Source organism: Ascidiella aspersa, chromosome 4 (genome assembly GCF_963924565.1).
Source record: "Ascidiella aspersa chromosome 4, kaAscAspe10.2, whole genome shotgun sequence".
Lineage (NCBI taxonomy): Eukaryota > Metazoa > Chordata > Ascidiacea > Phlebobranchia > Ascidiidae > Ascidiella > Ascidiella aspersa.
Window position 1 is genome coordinate 445,520 of NC_139450.1, and position 25,709 is coordinate 471,228.

A 25,709-nucleotide genomic window follows, 5' to 3' on the forward strand; every position below is an offset into this window, starting at 1 on the left:
GTGCATTTTAATTACTTTTATTTCTACTTTGACCTGATGGAGTACAGTTGTACGAAAGCTTGTTAAGATTTCAATACAATTTATTTTAGTGCCACCTGACTCCTCTATTATAAATATAAACACTATCTTTAAAATGCCTTTTTGTTAGATTTTTACTCAAGCAGTTTCAAGTATATTTTTAAAAAGTAGAATGAATGCGTTAAGGCAAGATTTGACTTTAAAAAGCATATTAGTTTGTTTAATGTCGCACTGAATGTGATATTGGAAATGACCCTTGCAAGATAAATGTTGACCTCAATTCCTGATCAGTAACAGCAGAATACTCTAGCAAAGCTAGTAATTCAGATCAGACAATTCTGCTGGCAAAGGCGTTATCAGTATAAGTATTAAGGCAGAAGAATTAGAAAAATAAAGTAGATTTTTTTTGTTCATTACTTTTTACTTTATTTTATTATATCACTAGAATGTAAGTTGTTTATTAAGTATATTAAATATTTTACAAATCTATCAGTATAATAAAAAAATTAGTTTATCTGATTACAGATATCAACTGTTATAACAGTAAATTGGACGTTGACAATGAAAGTCATCAGTTATACGGAAGTGAATTTTAAATTAGAAAATTCTAAATTTAAGAAGTTACCAGCATTTTTTAAATCATAAGCCCAATTTATAGCATTTCATTTCACAAAGTTTTATGTATCAAATTGTCTAAGATGATACACCAGAAAACCAACCAATGCTCCCAAACATTTCCTTCCAACATCTCACTTCACCAAGAAATCTGAAGTTAACACTTAACAGTTCTTTTTGATGCAATCGGCTACCGTGGAGCGATCGTTTTTCTCATGTTGTTGAACATGGCGATGTATTGTTGGACTGTTAGTTGAGGGGTGAACGCTTCGGCCTGCTTAATCTGCATCAAACCTGGGAGGGAGGGGGTGTTTTGCTCCCCCAACAAAGCTTGCAACATTTCACTCATCAAACCCCAACATTCACGAGCGAAAATGCATGGGGTGTACTCCAGCTAAAAAGAAACTTAAGTTTAAAAGAATAATTTTTACAAGGACAAAAACTTTCAAATTATTTTCTTGAGATTTGATAATGAAGTTCAAAATCAAATAAGTCTAGTAAATCGACATCATCTTCATAAAGAAGTTTCACGTACTTGTATCATTCTCAGTTCAAAAAATGTCTTTATCAAGATGATGTCAATTTACTAGACTTATTTGATTTTGAGATTTGTTATCAAGCTAGATTTTAAATTAGTGCATAGCGTACTTAAGTTTCTTTAGTCTGTTGTGTAAGACTAAACAAATCAAAGATTTTCAACTTTTGAAAGCATTTAACATAAAAGATCACTGAAAATGTTTATGATTTTAAAAATTGTTTTAAAAACATTGATGAAAACAAGTTTCTTAATGATATACGCAATAAGTTAGGACAGCAATTCCCAAAAATATATATTTTGCTTAGACAAAAGGCTTGATTTTTTACAACAAAGTGCTTAACCAACTGTTGAATAGATGAGCTTGTTTTTTGTAATCAGTTATTCATACTGTCATTTGTATTAGGTCAATTGTCAAAAAAAAATCAAACTTATTCTCACCTCTAAAGCGATTCCTCTTGTGTTTGAGCCCACGGCTGCGATTCCAACTTTAATCAAGAAGTCGCCGAGCTCGTATCGTTGACCTTTGCATTCTATCTTTCCACCTTTCTTCGGCTGCCAAACCGCTCGGAGCTTCGAAAGCAGCGAGGGTAACATCGTGTCCGCCACTAGGGTTGCCCCATCCTCAAAGTGAGCAAATCGAGAAGCCGGGAATTCAGAGTCGTGAACTATGTGGAGTGTTTTCGAGTTTTGGACTGTGAAAAAAAAATTACAAAATTTAGGTAAATAGATTTGTATGTATCAAAAAATAATAATTGGCCGTAAGAAGGTTTTAGTTTGGTATGTTAAGCATTCTTCAAAATAAAACCAAAAAAATTGTTAAGGGTCATTCACAAAAAGTAATTATATCTAGTTCATCTTTCTAAAATTGTATTTTATAACTTTACACGTCACAAACCACTGCAAAAAGTATGACAAGTAAACCCTAACCCATAAGTTTTTTTTTCAACATACCCAACCTGCACCCCCAAAAATAAATACACCCGATTTCACATATGTTATAGCAGCGATGCGCACTTTGACCTTTGGTGCACCTTTGCATTTCCCAGTTTAACATCATAACGCACATGAACATTATCGACTGAGGTGTAACCAACACCAAAGCGAGAGGTTTCTGGGTTTTTAATTCTACTTTTTTGGGTTTTATACTAGCAGCTTGAGTCACATATTATCACTATCATGTGCAGTGTTTTTTTAAGGTGTTTTGGGGGACCGAAACGGCCCCCCAAATTTCTCCAGCGGTTTCCCAAATTTTGGACTTGTAACTTTTTGGTATTTAAATGAACACTTGCGGTCTCTTAAAACTACTTAGCGGTCACCCAGACAAACCTTAAAAAAAAACCTGATCATGTGTAACACTCAAGGAGCAATATCAACTCAGTGAAGTGACCCAGTCTAGAGTTCAAGAAGTTAAGGACAGGTATTCTAGCGGACTGCTCCTTTGGTTCAGATACATGGAAAAGTTAAGAGACAATTAGGCAGCCGTCAGTTCTCGTTTTAAGAGCCAGCGCAACTACGAACGCTAAAGTACAAAACTTACTGGTTACAATAATTTCAAATTTTAATTCAGTGACAAATATCCCTCTATATGACAGGCAAGGTATTTAGAAAATTGTTTTATACTTGACTTACTGTTTGGGGCATAGAACGACTCGCATTCAACATGAAATAATCCCGACTTTTTAGCTCCAAGCTTTTCAATCAATAAATTAAGATCTTCAACAGATTTCTGAACATTCTGTCCATCTGGTTGCTCGTATTGCGTCACACTAACCAAAAAAAGATTAGAGGTGGAGGTCAGTTAAAATAATTAAATCAAATAAAGATGATTTTATTCAAAAAATTGAAATTAGTAAACAAACAGTTTCTAAACATTTAACAATAATTGAGTCTAAACTGACATTTAAAATCACATATTAGTACTTACTATGTTACTCCCATTATAGGTTGTATTCAACAAAAAGTTTCTAGGGTTATACAAAGCTAAAGACAAAATTCAAACAACTTCTTTTCCACTTGAAAATCTTGGTGAAATCTTCTTGTTTTGAATCGACGTATATAACTTTTACATATACTTTGTAGTTTTGGAACAAACCTAAACTAAATATGTCACTTGCTAATCGCAAATATTTAAAAACAAATCTTTCCTTCGTTAGATTTCAAAACCCTAACTTTTTTCAGATGTTTTAAAAAACACTCTTTTCATCTTTTTTATATTTAACAATTATGCAGAAAGTTATATGTAAAATTATTTAATTCGGGATGGTTACTTGTACGGTATTACCCCAAGTTAATACTAAAACCAAGTAATAATTATAAAAAAGCATTCTTAAAGCGGGGCTTCTTTCTGATAAAACACTACTTTTGAGTATTTTTACTTTTACAGAACGATTATGACGAACAGTAAACACAAAATGTACGACGCAATATATGAGGCAGTACGCGTGATGAAATGAAAATAAAAAAACAAATTTAAATAAACATGAGGCGATAAACACAAGAAAATATTCAAACACTAAAATAATTCTCACGTTTTAGTGCAATATATTCCGGCACAATAAAACCCTATTGCTAATATACGAAATGACTTTAAAATGATTGAAAGAACTTATTTTTTTGGTTTGGCTACAATTTAGGACAGTATTGATTAACACAATTTCATTAAATTGGCAAAAAAATTAATCCTGACGTGATCTTCTTTTTGATATTAGGAAATAAGCCATGAAAAGTGATGCAATAAAAAGCACGCAAGAAATGATGACGACAATCTTGACCGGAAGTTGCATGACGTCATCTTGTGACGCAATCAACTTTACGTTGGTGGATCGTTCGCTTCGGCGACCTTGGGATGGAATCATGTTTATTGTTTTTTGGGGGGTTTTGTAAATAAAAAACACGAATATCAAATATTGCCTTAGTTTTCTAGTTTTGTCGCCCACAGTGTTCCTTCTAAGGTTCGCAATTTGGCAAAACCCACTTTATGGTCTTTTACTATCGGCCGATAAAAATATATAGCCAACATATTTGTAGCAATTATAAGTGTGTTTTAAGCCAGCCACTGCCGTTGCAATTAGAAAAAATCGACTTACGGTATTTCAGCACAGAATTGCAATGGATTCTGCATAACACACACACTTTATATTTGTTGGAAAGCGCCATATTGATTGAGTTTATTGATAATAAATCTTTTTACAAACTGTGTACGAAAAGTATTTTGTAAAAAGAACTGGGCTCAGTAAACAAGTTGCCTGGATTTTTTTTAATTTTTTTTATTTTCAAAATGGATTTTAAGGAAAGTATTCCGTTTTTTCTAAAAAGTTTATGAAGCACTGAAGTAGATGGCCGTATGGCGTATATATTAAGGACGATAAGTAGCAATAACTAAAATAAAATTAAAAAAATATATTTTTTGAAATGATTATTCATTTTAGTTTATTTGAGACCAATCACAGCTACTTTTGGTAACTCGGGTTTCTCACTTGCGACGAGGAATATCTCGAGCGGACCAGCTGACACCATTTTGTCCGGGTCAAAGTTCATCTTCTGGTCACGTGACGAGTTCAGCGCCGCCCTACCGTCCGCTAGGGGCGCCACGGAGCGTTCTATTTTAGTGTAAGGTCTTCCGTTACGGTTCACTGCACCTCCCGATTGTGTGACGTCAAGGTCACGTGTTGCCTGGTGAAAAGTGTCAAGGTCATTAAAAATGATCAAGGTCATTGACGAAATGTAAAGTTTGAAAATTACTGAATTCATAATAAATCAGGGTTGTCCAAATTCCTAAGTTGAATAATTTAATAAACAAAATATTTTAAAGGTTTTAAAAATGTTGGTCAAAATTTTAATTAAAATTTTAAATAATAAACATTTTGTGGAAAACAACTATTGAAATTAAGTTTTGCGAAGATATGAAGATAGATATTGTTTAGAAATCCATTCAATTGTTTTTTTTATATAAACAATGACAATATTGGAACACGATATATGTTTTTCTTAGTTATTTCAATAAAAATTAAAGCGATAATATTCGATAAAACCAATATTTTGTTATTTACAAATGTTTCGGCAACACGTCATCCCAGTTGCAGTGTCAAATTTAGTGTTTCTGTATTTTCTTTAAAGTCAAAACGTTTGTTTTTAACTTCTTATCGGGGATAATCATAAAATCCTAAATACTTTATACGTTTGTGAACCAAAAAATGTCGATTTTATCGAATATTAAGGCTTTGAGATTTTTATTGAAATGACAATATTATTTTAAATAAATGATAATTTTATCATTCTACGATGCTTCTGTCAGAATCGAACCCCAAACCTTGGAACTTTGCAACAAACCTTCTGTTGTTGAAGTGCCTCTCTAGCGCGGCTAAGTGACGGACGGTCCAAACTCCTTTTATTTCGCTTTGATGACGAACAATCGGGTTTACAGTTGTCTTTGTCACCGTCACAAATACTCACCTGTCGATAAAGTTAACTTTGTTGGGATTTATTGAAATTGATTTTTCACTGCGTTTTTAGTTTCCCAAGTTTGGAAAAAGGTAAAAACCGGCCCAAGGGGTGAGGATGCCTTGGAAATAAAACTTATGATAAAAGGAGTAATGTCCGATGCTAACATTTAATTCCGATAACCGATATGTTGGACAATAAATATCGCTACCCGATGCTAAATTACGTCATTACTATGATTAAACAAAAAAATAGCAAGACTATATTATTTTTTTCAGGTTTTTATGCCAAAATTTGCTTAAAGTTAAGACTATGCTATTTTTTATGGCTGAAATTTCTCTATAATTTGGAATCGGATCGGCACCGATATTATCGGAAATACACAACCCCACAACTTACCCCTAACCCCACAACTTACCCCTAGCCCCAGCTATTAACCCCACTTACCGTGCAGTGAATGAACACATCTTCTGCTGTCATCTGCTTCCCCGTCCAACCGAAGATTCGGACACTGAAGCGACCCGAGCGGGATTCCCCGTTGCTGAGAACGACGACAAACGGGTTGACCGGGCAGCTGCAACAACGTGGGACGTCGGTAGTGTGGGGGCATAAGGTTTACAGTAAGGATATGCAATGTTTGAACAAGTGTAGAACTTGTTTCAATCGCTAAGTTGAGATATTTCCAGCTGTTTTTAGGCGCCAAAAACGTTAAACTTTTTTTTTAATATATATAAAGGGCGTATCTTTATGGAACAAGTTTTTGGTGTTCACCAAGGCATACTTTTAGTGTGCAATTTACCTAAATTAAATTTAAAAGGCGTATCTTTATAAAATCCAAAACCATTGGCAGCAGGTTTAGTTTCCAAACCTTTATTTTTCAAAGATTCAATTTTGTTGAAATGTACACTAAGTTTCATTTATGCTCGTGCAGCCCTAAAACTTGTCCCTGTAGCCTAGGGACGCACATAACCTAGTTTAAAAATCCCTGAATTGTCAGCTGCGATCCTTCTAATGTTTCCCATTTATGAACAAACCCGATATTCACCAACCCCCTCACCTCTCCTGCAACAAATACGTCATCGGTTCGCGCGCGCTTAATGATGACGTCACAAAGCACGTGTCCATGACGAGCAATGCGTCACCAGTTGTGAGCAGACCACGTGACTTGAGGTCGACCGAGACGAAGACGACCTCGCCCTCGTTCAAACTGACCAATGAGGAGCCGTCCTGGGGCGATACTCGACGCTGATAGGTCGGATCACGGAACAAGGAAATGTCGACGTCGAAGATCCCGCTCTCAGTAACAAGCTCGATCTCGCTACAGCAAAATGAAGGCATGGTTGATGAGAATTTAACATTGTGAGTTGTTAAGCTGCCAAAAAACGTGTTGTTTGGGCGAAAAAAGCGAAACTTTCATAAGAATTTTTTGAACTTTAACTGTTCGGATGGGGGTAACGATCTGTAACCAGGGCAATTACAAAGGTGTGTGTGTGTGGGGGGGGGGGGGGGGGTGTGCCTAAATGTAATGTCTTATCTGAAAACGAAATAAATAACAAGTTTGAAATTTACCAATTTAAATTAAATAATATCCATAACGGAAAAAGGTGCTAATATTTTAAAAACGAATTTAACAACGGACCGAATTGCCCCTGTGTCCCTGTTTATCTCTGTCTCTGTCAGTATGTCCCTGTGTCCCTCACCGTTTATAGGACTCCACGGATAGCGGTCCATCCGCCCCTAGTGCCGACGACGCCTTCACATCTCTCACATATGAGCAAGTAAAGTCGATGAGGATCACAGTGGACCGGATTCTTGAATCCACAGCTTGCCACGTGACCTGGTTGCGCACGCGGTACTCGCTAGGTGTCACCTGGGAGCAGTAAGCGGTAGGTGGCGGTAGAGAGTGTTTATTAAAACAAAAAATAAATTATTTTGGCAAAGCGAATCGCAGTTATTGGTCAGAATGCCGAACGGTCATTTTTACGACAATTATACAACTTGGCTTTGGACATGAAAGTTAAAATCATGGTTTGAGCAAAATGTATTTTGGGGCACCTAGTAAAAGGTTGGTTCTTTTGCATTGTATTTTTTATGAAATGTCTTATATCCCTGCATTTACATGGTTTATCTTCAGTTTTCGGTTAAGCTGGAAAAATCGATTTTTCCGTACCTAATTCCTTTATCAAAAATATTTAATCATAGAATGCTCTATATTATTTTGGGCCTCTCTTTTAATATTAAACAAGCGACATTATTTATTTTCGTTTTACAAAGTTAAAGGAACAATAGTCATATTTTAATGGTTGCCTCGTTTTAGGCATATTTAGTTTCAATTTCAAAACCAATCCACTTGATCTCACCTCCATAGGCGATTTTTTATTCATAACTCATTTTACCACACCTAATACGGCTTAGAAGTGGCGCAAACAACTTTAACGGTGTATCCACTTGATCTCACCTCCATAGACGATCCACAAGAAGTATCAACTGGCGAAGGAACCACCAAAAAGAACCAATCAGTTTCATTGAAGTGGTCGGTGTACGCTAAGCACGTGACTGAATCACGTGACGCCAAACCGACCAATCGGGAGTCAGTATCGATGAGACCTTCATCTTGGACGATCCTTCGATCGAACGCCACGATTATGCTGTCAGAACCACATATAAGGTCGGGACCCCCTGTGACGTAATAATACAACTGTTTATGTGTTATCAAAACAATGGATATTAGTTTAGCGAGTGCATTTAGGAAATATCTACGATAATTTCGATTTTCTTGACGTTTTTACTTAAAACTTTTGGACCTTCAGAACAAAACTACCAATAAACTATTATAATTGATTTTTGTATTAGTAGTATATTTGTCCAATTGTAAATAGGGTAGACAGGTGGCACATACACAGACCAATTGTGTTGAATTCTCGACAAGCTTTCGCACAAACGTGCTTCATCAAGTCTCTACTTTCTACTTTGATTTCTACTTTGACCTGATGAAGCACGATTGTGCGAAAGCTTGTCGAGAATCAATACAATGTGTCTTCATATAGTGCCTCCTGATTACCCTACGATAAAGCATAAACATATATTTTCTATATGTAATATAATCAACTCACTATACTCGCAATGCTTTCCCATCCATCCAACCCGACACTGGCAGTTGTACAATCTCGTCAAGTACAAGTTCCTTCTGCACTCCCCCCTGTTCTTACAAGGGTTGGGGGTGCACTCCTCTACACAATCGCTTACGTCACAATCAGCACTCTCTATGACGTCACCAACGCAAGTGTCCGAGAACTCGCCCAAGCAGTCACGTGACCTCGTCCACGTGCCCGAACCTGGGGATGAAACATTATGACGTAATAATACAGCAAATGACCACGTTACAAGAACTAATTTTAATCTTTAAAACTTATTTAAAAACATAAATAATTTCATTCCATTGAAAAGTTTAAGGCGATTTTAGAGAAAAGATGTGAATTGAATTGCTCCATTTTGACAAAAATAAACAGTATTTTAACATAAAAAAGAAAACAACTTTACAACTTAAGATCGAAAGCTACTTTGTTGCTCGTTGCAATAAAACATTAAATTCTACTGAGGTTAAGAATATAACATTCAAGTTTTTTTTTTTTTAAACGAATTTTGTTCCCACAGACCAAATATCAATTTATCGTAACATCAAAACAAATTCTGATTTGAATTTCCATTTTTTACCAACTGTTCCATTAAATCAAGTAGCACTGTTGAAAGACAAGTTGTATTACACAAATCTATTTAAATACAAATTTTCGTCCAAAAATGTTTCAAGATTTGGAATGAAACAAATACGGCTTTCAACAACGATTTGTTTTGTTTAATATTTATGTTCATCAAATACAACAAAGTTACATTTGAATGAAAAGGCGTTGTTTAAAACAACAAACTTAACAGACCAGTGTTCAATAATCCAGACCAGCAACAATATCGAGCTCATTACGTCACAACCACTTTTACCCACCGCAAGTACTCGAGCACGCCCCCCAGTGGGACCACTCCGTCCACGCTCCACAGCGCCCTCTCGTGCATTTCTCGCTCTCCCCTGCCGCTCCGGATTGCAGGCAAGTGTCGGGGAAGTCCCCAAAGCACTCCCTCTGTCTTCTTCTCACGCCCTCGTCACAGCTGGCTGAACACGCCGACCACGCCCCCCATTCCAGCCAATAGGAGCACGAGCCCAAGGTGCATCCCCGCTTCTCGTGACCTTGGTGGAGCCCGAGAGTGTTGCGAGTGACCTTCAAGTTTAAAACAGGGTAAAAAACGATTTTTTAACGAATTAACTTAATATTTTAAGAAAATATGTTTTTGCAATATAAAATCCGATTTCTGTCAGAACCAAGTTTAATTTGAAATTTTTTTTGCCAAAAACATTTTTTAATGTTTTTTTCTGCTGAAATATCAGTCGCAAAACCGACACGTGTTCTAACACAAGGTTATTGCAAAAAGGTAAGGTAAAAAATGTTGAATATAGTAGCCATTAGTGATGGGATAGCTATTTTAAAAAGAATTAAATTTAATAAAACTAGAAATTTACCTTAAATTTAACAATAATTCCAAAATCACACAAATTTTACCTCAATTTCACGCTCCGGTGCCGGATTGATGTCATCAGCGCCTACGTCACACACCTCGACGTCATCAGCGCCGCATGACCTTGAACGTGTTGCTATGCCCTTGCCGCATGACCTTGAGCACTGACCCCACTGCGACCACGTGGTCCAACGAGGACACAAGGTCACCTCTGGACAAGAACCTTCTTCCGAGAAGCCTGTGTCGTCACAAAGATCAGGGAAATCCCCCAGGCAGTCCCGGCGCCGGGTCCTGAGGCCGTCGGTTCCACAGGTGATGGAACAGGGGCCCCAGGAACCCCACTGACTCCAGGAGGGGCACACCCCCAGGTTACAGGGGGTGGTAATTTGCGACGGTTGGTCGTTGGGGCAGCTGAAGTTCCCGATGCACTTACGACTCCGTGACGTCACACCTTGGCCACAAGAGGCGCTACACGCGCTCCAGGAAACCCAGTCGTCCCAGAAAGCGCAAGATCCGTAATTACAGTCCTGGGTATAAGGGAATAGGGTTGGATTTACTACATTGGGAGATTAGGAACATTTAGTAATATTTATTGCCGTGTGGATATTAGTGTCTTGGTTATACAAAAGTTGCCCCAGAAAGCACAAAACCGTAACTGGATATAAAACAAATGGGGTGGATTTGCTCTAAATTAAAAACAATGACTGATATTTATTGTAATTTGGGGAGTTCGCATCAATGTCTTGTTTTTACAAAAGTGACCAAAAAAAGTACAACAGTCGTAAGTTAATCTGCATACGTCTCAAAGCCTGTTTAAAACGACACCCAGAATACAAGGAATTCGTTAAATGATAACACTTTATCGTGAGAAACACGTTTGTTATAAGTGAACAGAACCGAATCGTCCCGATAAGAACAAAGTTCACGAACTTTCCTCAGTGTACGGGGGCCGTTAATTTAATTTATGAATATCAAAAAAACTTATTACATAGAACATGTTTGATTTGCCCAATTCACACAATATCACAAATTTTTCTATACGATATTATTTTATTTATTTTTTCTAACAATCCAAACACCAAGGTTGTTTGAAATAGCTTGTATTACTACATAAGCTGAAACTCTGCGGCTTTAGGTACTTTTATTCACCAAACAAAAAACATTTGAAAGAACCCTAAAAAAATAAATTCTCACCTTAGACTCTTGTGCCCCACCTGGCGGGCATGACGCCGCGTCGAAATCCCCCAAACAGCGACGATTTCTTCTGGTGACACCCTGGCCACAACTTCGGGAACACTCTTCCCAGGCGCCCCAATCGCCCCAGTAGTTGCACCCCCCCAAATTGCACCCCTCACTATCAGTAGTCGGCCCTGAGAGGGGGCATTCCCCCTGGAAATCCCCCAAACAACCCCTGGTCCTGAACCGTTGTGAATCGTCGCACGTGGCGCCACATTGGCCCCATTGGCTCCACTGGCTCCAGTAGGGGCATTCCCCTGGGTTGCAGGGGCGAGTATCCGTGTCCCCTGGACCCCCGGGCAGTATCGGGCACGGAAAATCACCGGAACAGTCGCGGGTGCGTTCCTGTGAAAAATAAAATATATGTGAGTTGGTTCCAATCGTGGTGAAAGGAAGTAGGGACGGCGTTCAGGTGAAATAAATTTTTTTTTTTTTTTTTATGTTTTTAACCAGGCCGTCCCTCCATCTTCTTTGGTGTATTTAAACTAATATTTCAGAGGCATATTAGCGCACGACTCCACGTTTACTAAGGTTACTAGTTTTCCATGTCACGTTATGACGTAGCTCTGTGACGTCACCTCTAAATATTTCATCGTTCTGATCAAAATGATTCTATTTTTGGGAGATTTCTTATATTCGAAAGTGTTACAACTTACTTCATAAAACCAAAACTAATATTTCGAACGATGAATATTTCATCATAATCGCTTCCGTTTTCATCACACGATGACTAGTTTACGATTTTTCGTCACTAAACGCTCAACCTTGTACTTCACCTGTATTCCACCTCCACAAGTGTCTGAGCACCGGCTCCACCCACGCCACGCCCCCCACGACGAACATCTGCCCAATGAGCAAGCTTGCTCCTCCACGGATCGACCAATCAGAGCGGAGCATCCATCAGGGTAATCCCCTTCGCACGTGCGCCTCCGATCTTGGTTTCCTGAGTTTAAAGTTGACAAAAAAAAGCTTTGGAAAATGTTTAAAAAAAATAATGAGAAAAAAAATAATTTTTGTTCCGAGTTAGTGAATAATATTACTTGGCAAATATATCTCGAGGTAAAAAAAAAGCTAAAATTGCTTGAACGGGCTTTTATGCCATTCTAAAATAAATTAATTAAAAGATAAATTAAGCAGTCATTTAGTAATCGATAGATCACAATAAAAAGTCAATAATTGTCATTGAGTTGGGCACAAAAAGTGATGTAAAAAAGGAAAACGTCTACTCCAACTTTAGCGTTACTAAAATATCCTTTTAAAAAATAACAATTATAAATTGAAGTTTAATATGTTCCTAAAAAATCAATTTTAGTTATAAGTTTCAAAAAATATCAAATTTAAGTTGAAGTTTTAAGGAAAATAAGCGTTTCAGCTTATTTCACAATTTACAAACTTCACCTTGATCACAGGTTGTTGAACATTGCGACCAATCTGTCCACGTTGACCACTTGGGGCACTGGCCCGTTCGGCACCGCTGGCTCTCCTGGACGCCCCCCTGGCACACCGGGGACCCGGGGTCGGCGCCATCGCAGAACCGGGACCTCCCCTTGCTCCCCCCACCACAAGAGGCGCTACACGCAGACCACGTGCTCCAATCCGACCAACCTGGGCTCTCTGTGACGAAACAATAAAGTAACTCTACAGTTTGAAACTCGTATAGTTTAATGTGAGTGTTGCAATAACGACTTAAGTCAATTACTTAATCACAAGTGCACTTGTGCCACTGTTTTTAAATCATTTAACTCAACTTAAGTCTTCGTGCCAAAATCATTTGACTTGACTTTTGTCAATTGTATAAATCACTAGATGTGGTTTAAGTTTTTGGGTAAAATGACTTGACTTAATCTTTTGAGAAAATTCACTTAACTTGAGTTCACGTAAGACAATTGAATAAAATAGCTGACTTGCCTTTGGTTTTTGGAACAAAATGAGTTAACTTGCCTTTGACTTAAGTTATTTATACAAAACAGCTGACTTGACTTAAGTCTTTAGGGCAAAATCGCTTAACTTGACAAACTTCACGCTAAAGTATTTTAACCCCTCATTTTCGAACAAATATTTTCAGGGTTTATTAAACTGCAACTGTATTAGTTTCTCTGCAACTAACATCGCTTTAAGTTAAATATTTCAACTGCCACGAGTTGCTTTTCAATTAGATTATAGAGACGCATTCGAAATGTGGGTTAGTGGGAAGAATACATTACACGTCATAGTGTATGACGTAATAGTACGCTTACCTTTACACGTCATTGTGTATGATGTAATAATTCGCTTACCTTTACACGTCATGGTGTATGACGTAATAGTACGCTTACCTTCACACGTCATAGTGTATGACGTAATAGTACGCTTACCTTCACACGTCATAGTGTATGACGTAATAGTACGCTTACCTTTACACGTCATAGTGTATGACGTAATAGTACGCTTACCTTCACACGTCATAGTGTATGACGTAATAGTACGCTTACCTTTACACGTCATAGTGTATGACGTAATAGTACGCTTACCTTTACACGTCATGGTGTATGACGTACTGCCCGCATCTTCACTTCGATTTGTGCCGGTTTTGAGAAAGTAGAAGTAGAAACCACGTGACTTGCGTCTTGTGATTCCCGCGCAAAGATCTGCAAACAGACGAACATCAAATAAATCGCATCTCGCGGTTGTTACTACTTGTCCGTACAAACAATGGTAAATTACCCAAATCGAAACATGATGTGGCAGTTACAAATTAACTTTTAAAGTTCGCAGCGTTTGGTTACAAAATGGCTTAACTGAAATTTTGTATCGGATCGGCACCTATCCCATAATACCTGACATGCCTATTAATGGTGTTATGGTGGTTAAACTATTGTAGGACAGTTACATAGTTTAAAAATGCAGCAAAAGTTGAGATATACAATAGAAGATCGCATTGGAGCATAATGGCTGGAGGTTGTAGTTAGACGTAATAAGAATATCGAAGCCCATACAGAAGTATAGGTATCATTGTTCGGGCGTTCCATTAAAACAACCAGCATTACTGGCGTCACAATGCTAGTTCTTACCTTTAAACATGGCGCACTTTTCTTTTCCTTCTTGCCTCGTAAATGCGAACTGACGCTCCCGGTTCACGAACAGGTCGCCGTCCAAATTCTCACCAGGATGGTCAACAAACGTACACTTAATCGGCACTGTGACGTAACAAACAAGTTGTTGTGGTTTGAATTCTAGTTTAAATCCTGCGAAGTTTTGACTGTGAGGATTTAGCAATTAACTACCTTTTCTGTATTGATAACCGCGTTGCACATTTAACTTTTAAAACCAAGTGGAAATTGTATTTTAACATTTTACAACATTATTCCACAATTACCTGTCCTTCTTTCAAATTGGAAAAATACGGGAATCAATCAGCGTGACATGGCATTTTGTTGAAAAATGGTTAATATAACACATTTCTATGTCTTTGTTGCAAAGAATGCATATATTTATAAAAAAGATCTACCCGAAGTTTAAGCTTTAAACCCAACATTCTAAACTGCATTCGTAAAATAATTAACTACTATTTTTTTAACTTTTTAATTCTCGGTCTTACCCACCTGTGCAATCGAACGTGTTGCATTGTTGCGTCTCCGATCCTTCTGTGACGTCACAAGTACCGACGGCGAGACAAGAGCGCACTCTAGTGGCGACCCCGGTCCCGCAACTACGACTGCACTGAGACCAGCCGCTCCATAGACTCCAACCAGTCTTAACGTCGCCACTCTCACCAACTGGAAAAATAAAAACATCGTTTTAGCGAAGTGGTATTAAAACAAATACTGGATTTTCTTTGTAAAGCCCCACTGTAAACTGACTCATTCGATCAATAGATAATGCCACGCTGAAAAGCAACTGGTCTTTGGTCGTGAGTTCGTTCGAACCTCCCCACAGGCTAGTTTTAAGAACAGGATGCAGAAACCAACAGTGCTATGGTTGTTTCTCGACTTGCCCCCTCTGAGCCTGTATAGCTCAGTTGGTAGAGCGACGGTCGTGAGTTCAAATCACACGACAGGCTATTTTTTTCTAACCTGGTCTTACTTTCTTTTTTAATTGATCAATTGACTCGGTTAGTCTGTTGAATTTATTTCCAGTTATAAATCCCTGCTAAGCTATTATCCCGAAAAAACTCATATTAAATAACTGAACATTCTGACTTATTCTGCCGTTAAATTAAGTTCTTACTTTAAGCCATAACACCTCAAACCCCAGACCTTACTTTTGCAGAAGTACGTTTTACTACAACCTCCAACCGTTATACTCCAAATCTAAACCTCAAAGGCTTAAACCCTTACCTTTGTAGAAGTTGATTGATTTAGCTCCTGCTTCGAGTGAGATCCACCCAACCCTCCCATCCATCAAAGTTGTGAACGAATCATCTCGATTTCCCCATTTCACACAATCGCTAGTGCAAGTCAAATTATCCGAGTCCACAGGGAAGGAAGAGACGTCGATCGGCCTCTAATAGTTTGAAAATGATTTTATTTTTACCATATTCAACACGAAAAAAATTTATTTAAATTTAGTTTATTGATTGAAGGGTTATTAAACTTCGAAATAGACCAAAAATAACACAGATGTGATAAAATATGTTTTAAGTTCAAATTTACAGCATTTTAATATAGGGCTGCCATCGTACAATGGCTTAAAAAAATCAAGGAAAATTTAGGTAAAAAAATATTTTAATTAAAAAAAAATATGATTAAGCCTGGGCGTACCACTACTAGTCAATGAATTAGAAAAATAAAAATGTATATACATTACATTTTTTATACTGTCTCTTTTACCTCGACAGTTAGGACTTGTCGCATGACTGGAAATATAACATCAGAAATTTGTTTAATTGAAAAATATATAAACAAATAAATAAAACAAAATGAACATGTTTTTTTATGAGACTCATTGCTTTATTTGAGGTTTATTTTGTATTAACCCTGTAAAAGTTTCCGAACGAATCTGCAATTCCGATCTTGTAAACCTCATTGGTGCTGTCCCTCCAACCAACCAGAAACAACTCCTCAATTGTGTCAATGACGTCACCTACAAATTAATACGTCACGATGAATCGTATGACGTCATTGTGAAGTAGTCCTGTCCCATGATACAACAGATTACTGGTTTTAGGTCGTCATGGCTCAAACCTCAATATGATTGAATTTAGGAGAAAAAAAAATTGCAATTATCAGCTTCGGGCAAATGTCCAAAGCATAACATAATTTAAAAGGAAAGCATATTGGTTTCACTAGACATCCTGAAGCCAATTACAATCCACCGATCAATTACAGGCTTTACTTTAAGCAAGTGGCTTATCACAGCCCTTACCTGTAAATATTCGACCAATCAATCACAGACTTTACCTGTAAATATTCGACCAATCACAGACTTTACCTGTAAATATTCGACCAATCAATCACAGACTTTACCTGTAAATATTCGACCAATCACAGACTTTACCTGTAAATATTCGACCAATCACAGACTTTACCTGTAAATATTCGACCAATCACAGACTTTACCTGTAAATATTCGACCAATCACAGACTTTACCTGTAAATATTCGACCAATCACAGCCCTTAACTGTAAATATTCGACCAATCACAGACTTTACCTGTAAATATTCGACCAATCACAGCCCTTAACTGTAAATATTCGACCAATCACAGACTTTACCTGTAAATATTCGACCAATCACAGACTTTACCTGTAAATATTCGACCAATCACAGACTTTACCTGTAAATATTCGACCAATCACAGACTTTACCTGTAAATATTCGACCAATCACAGACTTTACCTGTAAATATTCGACCAATCACAGACTTTACCTGTAAATATTCGACCAATCACAGACTTTATCTGTAAATATTCGACCAATCACAGCCCTTAACTGTAAATATTCGACCAATCACAGACTTTACCTGTAAATATTCGACCAATCACAGCCCTTAACTGTAAATATTCGACCAATCACAGACTTTACCTGTAAATATTCGACCAATCACAGACTTTACCTGTAAATATTCGACCAATCACAGACTTTACCTGTAAATATTCGACCAATCACAGACTTTACCTGTAAATATTCGACCAATCACAGACTTTACCTGTAAATATTCGACCAATCACAGACTTTACCTGTAAATATTCGACCAATCACAGCCCTTAACTGTAAATATTCGACCAATCACAGACTTTACCTGTAAATATTCGACCAATCACAGACTTTACCTGTAAATATTCGACCAATCACAGCCCTTACCTGTAAATATTCGACCAATCACAGACTTTACCTGTAAATATTCGACCAATCACAGGGTCCCGTTCAGTGCTTCCGTCACTCTGTGTTAACCACGTGACCGGGTCAAAAGCTTGCTTTCCTGTGATTGAGTCTTCTTCGTTATAAATCGTAACGAAACCGATTCCGCGACCAGGACAACATTCCCTTCACATAAAATCAAGATTTGAGCAAATCGCTACAGACTTTTTTTAGTAAATGTATTGTAGATATTGTTTTTCACTTAAGTCTCCCATAATTACGTCAATAATTTTCAGCATCTTTGAGGATTAAAGAAGACTTAATTTGTGTCATTTATAAGAAACGTTAGAAGTATGAAGGTTTTCCATGAAGAAAAAAGTCGACTCGCTGAGTGTCGGCTTTTAAAGGTTTCAAGACGCTTTTCATTTTGTTGTTGATAAAGCACAATCAATTTTACGAAAACAAAACTCAACTGTTTTTTGAGTGATTCCTTTGTTAAAATTAAACAGTTGTTTTATGAAATCTTTTCATAGGCTGATCAGAATTTCGGGAAAAAAACTCACTCATGAGTTTTGAGCTGCGAACATTATCTTCTGTTATTTCTCATAAATATTAATCAATTTTCCTAAAAAAATCTCTGTTTTTATACAAATTACCCTGTTAAAACTTTTTAAAATAGTAATTTTCTAATAAATAAATAAAATTGTAACAGAACATTGTCTACTGACGAGTTTTGGGCGGCGAAGATCATCTTCCATCCAAACTCTGCTTGTGCGAGTTGCCCGAGTATAGAACTCGCGAATCCGAGTCCATCGCCGTCAGCCCTGGACGAGTACGATAGACTGGGTTAGAAGTGAGTAAATGAGTAAATGTTGCCCTGAATATGTGGTATTGGAAAGTTTGTTTTTACATTTTTCCCGTTTGTTGTATCAAAACAGCAGTTTCCTCAAGTCTGCTTGTTGTATGACGTCAATTAATGACGCCATCTCAAAGATCGTGTCAATAGTGGTCAAAAAAACAACTTGTGAGAACGTCCACATTAAAAATGTTTGGGAATTCCTCCCTAAATACTTGGGAGCGCGACACACCCCTCCTCATTCTTCACTCACTTGTAAAGCAGAGTCCCCGCCACAGAATCCCCGAGGGAAATCCCCCTGGGGAACAGGTCAGCCGCACAAACCGTGACGAACTGGTTCTCAACCGAATGGAAGTCCACTAGCTGCGCTAGAGAGTGCGAGCAGCCCCAAGCGTCACCTGTCAATCAAAATACGTCACCTATCAATTAAAATACGTCACCTATCAATTAAAATACGTCACCTGTCAGTCAAAAATTGTCTCAGATATGAAGGATTCATTTAAAACCGTTCAACTGTCAATCGAAACACAGTCATCTTATGTTAAACAAATGTAAAAAAGAATATAAAATTTGTCCACTTGTTATTCAAAATATGTCTGATTCCAATAAAAAACTTCAACTATTAATAAAGCAGCGTGAATTAGCAGCATATATATATGTTGGTTTGAAATCTAACTTGAAACTAATACACATATGTGCACTGGCGCTAACCTGGAAGTCTGGTGTGTTTTGTACTGAAATAATTACAACAAATAATTGTCAGAAGAAAAATTTAGTTTTTAAATGATAAAAACAGAGACTATATAATAAACGAGCTATGACACTCAATTAAATTGTTTCTAAGATTAGAACAATGCCACAGTATAAAGTAAATATTATAGAAACAACATAAATACCAACGTTTACACAACGTTTACCTGACTGAACGAATGTTTGTCCGGGTATTTTAAACGAAGTACTTTTCAGTTTTCCCCGATCATCAATGATTGCAAGTTGTTCCCCGTTCGTTCCATTCGCAAAGTTTTCGGTCCCCAGTACGCTGAAATAAGCCGCGAAATATCCTGAGCCGTAGGATAACCTGAAATCCCCGACATCCCGAGCCTAAAAATAAAAAAAATATTCAAATACCTCAAAACAATGGTTCTGAACATTGTTATGGCTTTTCACGGCATCCCACAGAATATACAAATATGTAGTAAGAATATCAAAGCCCATACAGAAGTAGGTATCATCTTGAACGTTTAGAATAAATCTATTCATTTTCAACATAGTCAATATAAACATTTCGCTGTAATGTCACAATAAACCAAATTCAAACAACACACAACTAAGGAAGGTATTTCCTGATTTTTTGCACTTCAGTCGAAAATGAACAATTGAATTACGAATGCACCAGATGCCTTAGGAAAGGATTACCGAAATCAGTCGACCTAATCAGTATTATACTATAGTGCTGAACAGATAGAAAACAATTTAATAAAGAGAAAAATACAAATGCTAATGCTGTCAACATTAAAAAAGCGTTATTGTTGTGATATTTACGGTTTAACCATTTACGAGAAAAGTTTTAAATCTAGGAAACATCTAAACAATATTTAACGCACCGGGACAGCAATAGCTGAGTTGAGTAAAGTCGTCCACCCAACGCTTAAATCGGATCGGTAAAACTGCAAGTACATCTCAGGGATGCTGCCGTTAGCGCTTGGAACCTGGAAATATAAACATACGTTCGGAACTTACATTAAATCATTAAAAGACAGGTGAAGTAACCATAATTTAAAATATATTATTTTTGTATAAAGCATACATTTTGTTTTTGAATTATAATATTTTTACTCTAAAGTTTGACTTTACCATCTTGCTTATTTCTAAGGTAAGTAAAAAAATATGTTTTGGCGACTGGTAACCATTGAAGCGTTTTTAACTCTCTTTGTAAACAAAGTAGGATCTTATACAGCAAAAAATACAAACCTCCCTTCTAATGTATTACTACCAATCTCACCAATTAACCTCCAAGAAATAGTATTTTTAACTATGGTTTGTTTGTTAGGAAATTTCGTTGTATACAAACGATTAATAAACCTTTGTATGCTTTGTAACCGAATGCTGGGTAGTAATAAAAATATTACCTATAAAAGTTGTTAGAACTTTTTTTTATTTGTAATAAAACAGTCACGAAATGCCGACTACCAACGATTTAAATTAAACTAATCTTAACGCTGCTAATTCACATGTCACATTTTAATAGAATAAACTTTTCTATCAAGCTCTACTTACAAATAGCAGCACTGCGAATCTTCCATCGTGGAAACCATGCACTCCTGCGACCTTGGCAGGCTTGTTGTTGACCTTGGTGACCACGTGGCTTTTAGGGACGAGCTCTGATTCGCCGAAAAGCATCACGTGACCTTGTCCCCGACTGTCGGTCAGACCAATTATGGAGAAGTCTTGAGTGACAGGCTGAAAGTATTTAGTGTTACATTGAATGAAACACACACATGCATGTTTAACAACTGTGATCTAGCCCTTCTTGTTTATTGACCAACGATTACAGCTTACGTATCATTACAGTGCACCGAACCATCACAGACTTGCACCTTGATCGACTAATCCCCTAAATCTGTCGAAGGATTCCGGCGTGTTACAATGAGTTTATGTGAAGGAGAGTTTATGTGAGGGAAGTGAGGGAATTACGGAACCTATGGCTCACCTCTTGAATATTTATTTTGTGTTTTAGCTAAATACCATTACACTAAAATAACACAATTCAAACGCTCTTAAAGTGGTTTTAAACAAGGTTCGAGGAAACCATTAAGTCCATAAGAAAGTTCCAAAGCGTCCGTACAACATATTTTAAATGCATTTGTAAAATACAGTTCTTTAGATATGCTGTCCTAAGGTAAACTTTATTTGTCTCAGACGCTTACAAACGTTAATGCCAAGCCTTAAAACTACAACCAGATACGACTCAAATTGCGTCGTCTAGCGGTTTTTAAAATCTATGTTTAATCACTTTTTATTTCAGTTTTGTAACCTGACCTGGAAATAAGTCCTCGGTGAAATCTCGCACTGCTTATAAATGCACCAGCTCTCTACTGCCTCCTCAGCCACCACGCCCCTCGGCAGCGACACACGACCCAATGTGACATCATAATCACCCAGTGACGTCACTGCCCTGGCTGGGGATATGACGTCATCGGTGACGTCATTGCTGGCCTCGTCGTGAAAGGATCGGTAATTGCGGCGGATCATGGCCGAGTTTTGTGTTCCTGGCGGAAATAAATAAGGAAAAATAATTTAAGTAAATGTAAATGCTTAGAGAGGGGAAAAATGACAAAACTAGCGAACAAATATCAATATTAGTTAATAGCATAACTATATCAAATACAAATGTGAAAAGCAATTATCGAGTACTTCTAAAGTTGTTTTGATAATGTCACAATTAATATAGCCAATGCCCCGGAGAGTCTTTAAGAAATCAAAGATTTTTGTAGATTTAAAGATAATTATTTCGAGGCGAAGGGTGAGATTCGAACCCACAACCTCGACCATATTCGCAAAATATACAGAGCATAACTAAAGCAAGAAATGACGCTAGAAGCGTTTCACAGTAAATACGTTGCAAAAAAAAAAACGTTTTAGCTAAAAGCAATAGAATTACAACATTTAAGTATTAAAAATGGTAAACGTATATTTTATTTTCAATAGAATTACCTTTTAACACCGGGTCGAAATAGCCGGGTATATCCGGAGCTGTACGGAGCAAATAATCCGGGTCTCCGGGGCATGATTTCATCCACACGGTGCAATTGACGTCATCAGTGTACTGAAGTCCCTCCTCGTCGGATGTTGTGAAGTAAAGGTTGGAATGGTGGAATCCCTTTGCTATCGCCTGCATGTCAAGTTAAGCCACGTTGAAGTAGTTCAATGGCACACACATATGTTGTGTTGGACAACTGTGATCTAGCCCCTGTGAAGCTGCTTTTTGTCCAACGATTACAGAAAACAAAAAGTTTGCTAATTTTGAGCGAAATAAAAGTGAGTTAATAAAAACAAAAAAGCCATAATATTCTGGCTTTATTGTTATTATTATTACATTACTGAGAAAACCTGTCTATTGTGTTTTAAAAGTGGTTCGTTTTTGCTAATTCACAGAGAATTCGACCAAGAATAAGCCACAAAACCTTTATTAATTTACCTGGCAAGTTATGTTTCTGTCGCAAAACTGCTTGGCTCTGTGCAGAGTGCGAGAAATGCCCAGGATATCGAAAGGTCTGTGCTGGGATCTTGGTTGAACCATGGCATTCTTGAACATGGAGTAGCCACAAGAATCATCTGCAAAATAAAAAGTGTCGTTGGATTGGAACTGCTGACATCTTAACAGATTAAATCTCAATAAAGGTTAATTCAACGGTTTAGTGGTCCACTATCGCAAACCATTCGTAAATCTTGTTTATTTTAGCGAATCTTTTTAAAGAATTGGTTCTAGGACACAAAATGCAATTACTTAACCAAATTTTATTTCATATTACTTAAACTTTTTATAGCAATCAAAAGATGCCGATAAAGTGTGATCGAGTCAAGCGCCCGATTTATCAATAGAATGACGTACATAGAATTGTGGATTACGAAACAAAATGATTACAAGTAACGACAAGCGACTTCTAAAAACCTAAAACCTTTTGACTTCTAAAAACTCTAAAACCTTTGAACCAAGTGTGATTTAAATCGACATTTTTTAACGTTACGTCACTATATAAAACTATTTCCGCTATTTTCGGTCCGAAAAATGTTGAAGTCTAAATACGAAAATGGAACCTGAAGTGTTACTTTCAATCAAACTCTGAATTTTAAAAAACCTTTTCATTTTTTTATTATAAACTATATTATAAGTAGGCCGTCATGGACGCCTTAAATTAGTTCACAGAACCCAGTTTATGAAGCCCCTTGAATGCCGCACTGTCTCGCTACATATAAATATTCAAATATTTTAGGCGCGTGAAATGTCTTTGTGACGTAATATAGGTCGGTGAATAAAACAATCTTCTGCATTCTACAGAGTTGCAAATACTAATCTACAAGAACATTTTGTTTGTTTTCCTGATGCAGGTTGCGATTTCGCAATGGAAGTGTAATTTGCTCAGGGCAAGTGCTGATTGACTATATTGGCGAATGCCTTGCACGCAAAACATCGTTGTTGTAATCCGACCTACTGGATTCAATTAATTGAGGGACAAAACAAATGTATTTTATACCATGTGCTTGCAGATACCTGATATAACTTGACTGAATATTCCAAACAAGCTGAATAAAGGCAGTAATAACAACATGCTTCTGGCTGGGGTGAACTTCAGCGGATATGAACTTCACCGCCACAGCGCAGTGCTTATTTGCTGCAAGCCCTACCCTACAAAAAATAAACTGTTGAGGTTCCTAAAACATATTTTACATTATATATCTTAATAAACTGCCAATTGACATTTTTGGATAAATACACATGCGAATATTAGATAAATTCATCTAAGTTAGCTTTTGAATACCTGATTAAGATTAACTTTAAACAGTTAAAATTAAGGTACAACAGCATTATTTTTCGAACAACTTTGCTGTATGTAACTTTGATATTTTTAAAATAAATTAATTACAACAAACACAATGCAAGAGCAGTCAACCATAACAGAATTTCTACTAAATAATAAAACAATGAAAAGGTATTCCCCGATAAACTGAAGCTAAAACAGGAGTAAAGGGTCTTTAACGATTCAAATCAGGAATAATACCAGTCAAACTACCTCTACCTATCTGTTTTTTCATCTTACTAATAGTAATTCTTTCGAGGAATTACTTTTTTCGTTTATAGAATAAACATCCACGTAATAAAATCCCACGCGCGCCATTGGTTGTAAACAAACAAATGAGTATACAAACGTCACAATCCATCATATGTGCGGTAACAGTCGCGTGAGCTTCATACCCCAAAGCATTGGGCGTGTCGATTGCAGATTATAATGGCACCCTTTCGTTTTGCGATTTCGTGATATGCTTAGCCCCGGGCGAATAGGTTGATCCGATTAAAGAGCTGGTTTACATGGCCGTTTAAATATAGACTGGCTCCCTTTTCTGGCCTACTTTTAAGCCATGTCTAAATCTCGTGAAAAAAACATTTCTTTCACTTCATTTTTTTAATTCAGTTAAATCTTGTAGTGAATTTTTACCATGTTTAGCCTTTTTATGTATTTTCTTTGTGTTGGCAGTTTTTAGTGGAATTCCTGATGCCGTTTTTGGCGTACCTAACTACAGTATTCTAATTGTTCTAGAACTTTTTAACCTTAATGACTTTGGATTTTAAACCTACAGTCTTTCTTAAACTTTTCTGTATCGTTACTTCTGAGAAAGCTTTGGTTTCAATCTTAGGTGATGTCCGCATTTATTTTATTCAAAAACTGACAGCGATGCTCTTGACAAACTGTATTTCCAAGTTTACAATCTGTGTCTTTACGTAGCTTGCTCATATCGTTCCTACCATTACTAATTATTGATAAACAGGGTTCAACGGAGAATAAATTTACGGAAATCAAATTTCAAGATGACGTCACAACACAGTTACTTCACACCGGGATTAATAAAAAAGTTTGCAGTCATAATCGAAACCCAAAGTAGGTAAATAGAGTGAAGCGAGTAGATTAGCTCATCTCAATAAACTTCGATATATAGCCTACTAATGAAATTTATTAATTTTTCATCTAACTTCTTGTAGTAGAGTATTTCCCGTTTAAGGTATTTTTGTTTATCAAATAATTAACTTTAGTAATCTTATTCCTATCGTTGAGTTGTCAAACTTATCATGATCAAACACACGAAAAAAGCAGTTGCAGATGTTGCAGGCTCAGAAAACCTGAAGTTACCGTTCGATGTTGTGCACAAAAATGCAACTGATATCTTAGTTTAGATATTTTCAAGAATATGGGATGGCCTGGTTGACAAAAAAGCCGAAACGTTCCGGTCTACTTTTTACAAATTGCTGATGGGACGAAGCACGATTGTAAAGTTGTATACGGAAGGTTATAAGAACATGATCATTGTGGACTTTTATATCCATAAGCTCTGCCATAAGGACTTTTACTTCAGAAACTGCTAAGCTCTCTTTGTTAATCAAGTATTTCAT

The 25,709-nt window shown here is 36.9% G+C and overlaps 2 protein-coding genes across 2 annotated transcripts; both read right to left on the reverse strand.

The window, feature by feature from the left end:
• Positions 1 to 190: 190 nt before the first annotated feature.
• Positions 191 to 3,196, reverse strand: LOC146146509 (mediator of RNA polymerase II transcription subunit 20-like). The gene is made up of 4 exons (XM_083387233.1): positions 3,096 to 3,196; positions 2,801 to 2,937; positions 1,610 to 1,863; positions 191 to 1,027 (listed from the first exon to the last, which is right to left on the reverse strand). Exons 1-4 carry the CDS (start codon positions 3,107 to 3,109, stop codon positions 824 to 826), a joined length of 609 nt encoding a protein of 202 aa, XP_083243359.1. The 5' UTR covers positions 3,110 to 3,196; the 3' UTR covers positions 191 to 823.
• Positions 3,197 to 3,846: 650 nt separating this feature from the next.
• LOC146146510 (uncharacterized) lies at positions 3,847 to 25,709 on the reverse strand. The gene is made up of 28 exons (XM_083386834.1): positions 25,601 to 25,709; positions 22,743 to 22,879; positions 22,259 to 22,436; positions 21,584 to 21,813; positions 20,822 to 21,004; positions 20,149 to 20,253; positions 19,462 to 19,645; positions 18,798 to 18,942; positions 18,417 to 18,512; positions 17,723 to 17,874; positions 16,365 to 16,471; positions 15,727 to 15,892; positions 14,992 to 15,165; positions 14,461 to 14,586; positions 13,921 to 14,037; positions 12,809 to 13,024; positions 12,187 to 12,353; positions 11,369 to 11,755; positions 10,219 to 10,701; positions 9,609 to 9,879; positions 8,725 to 8,946; positions 8,070 to 8,290; positions 7,312 to 7,481; positions 6,669 to 6,929; positions 6,059 to 6,185; positions 5,501 to 5,623; positions 4,648 to 4,843; positions 3,847 to 4,010 (listed from the first exon to the last, which is right to left on the reverse strand). The coding sequence occupies exons 1-28, from the start codon at positions 25,707 to 25,709 to the stop codon at positions 3,847 to 3,849; spliced, it is 5,217 nt and encodes a 1,738-aa protein (XP_083242960.1).

Coding starts and splice junctions, on each gene's coding strand:
- LOC146146509 (XM_083387233.1), bottom strand. Junction 1,864..2,800: donor GTCGTTCTATGCCCCAAACA/GTAAGTCAAGTA, acceptor TTTTTTTCACAG/TCCAAAACTCGAAAACACTC. Junction 1,028..1,609: donor CAAGAGGAATCGCTTTAGAG/GTGAGAATAAGT, acceptor GTTTCTTTTTAG/CTGGAGTACACCCCATGCAT.
- LOC146146510 (XM_083386834.1), bottom strand. CDS start 25,709: ATGAAATACTTGATTAACAAAGAGAGCTTAGCAGTTTCTGAAGTAAAA. Junction 14,038..14,460: donor AAAGTGCGCCATGTTTAAAG/GTAAGAACTAGC, acceptor GTCTGTTTGCAG/ATCTTTGCGCGGGAATCACA. Junction 13,025..13,920: donor ATACACCATGACGTGTAAAG/GTAAGCGTACTA, acceptor GTTTCGTCACAG/AGAGCCCAGGTTGGTCGGAT.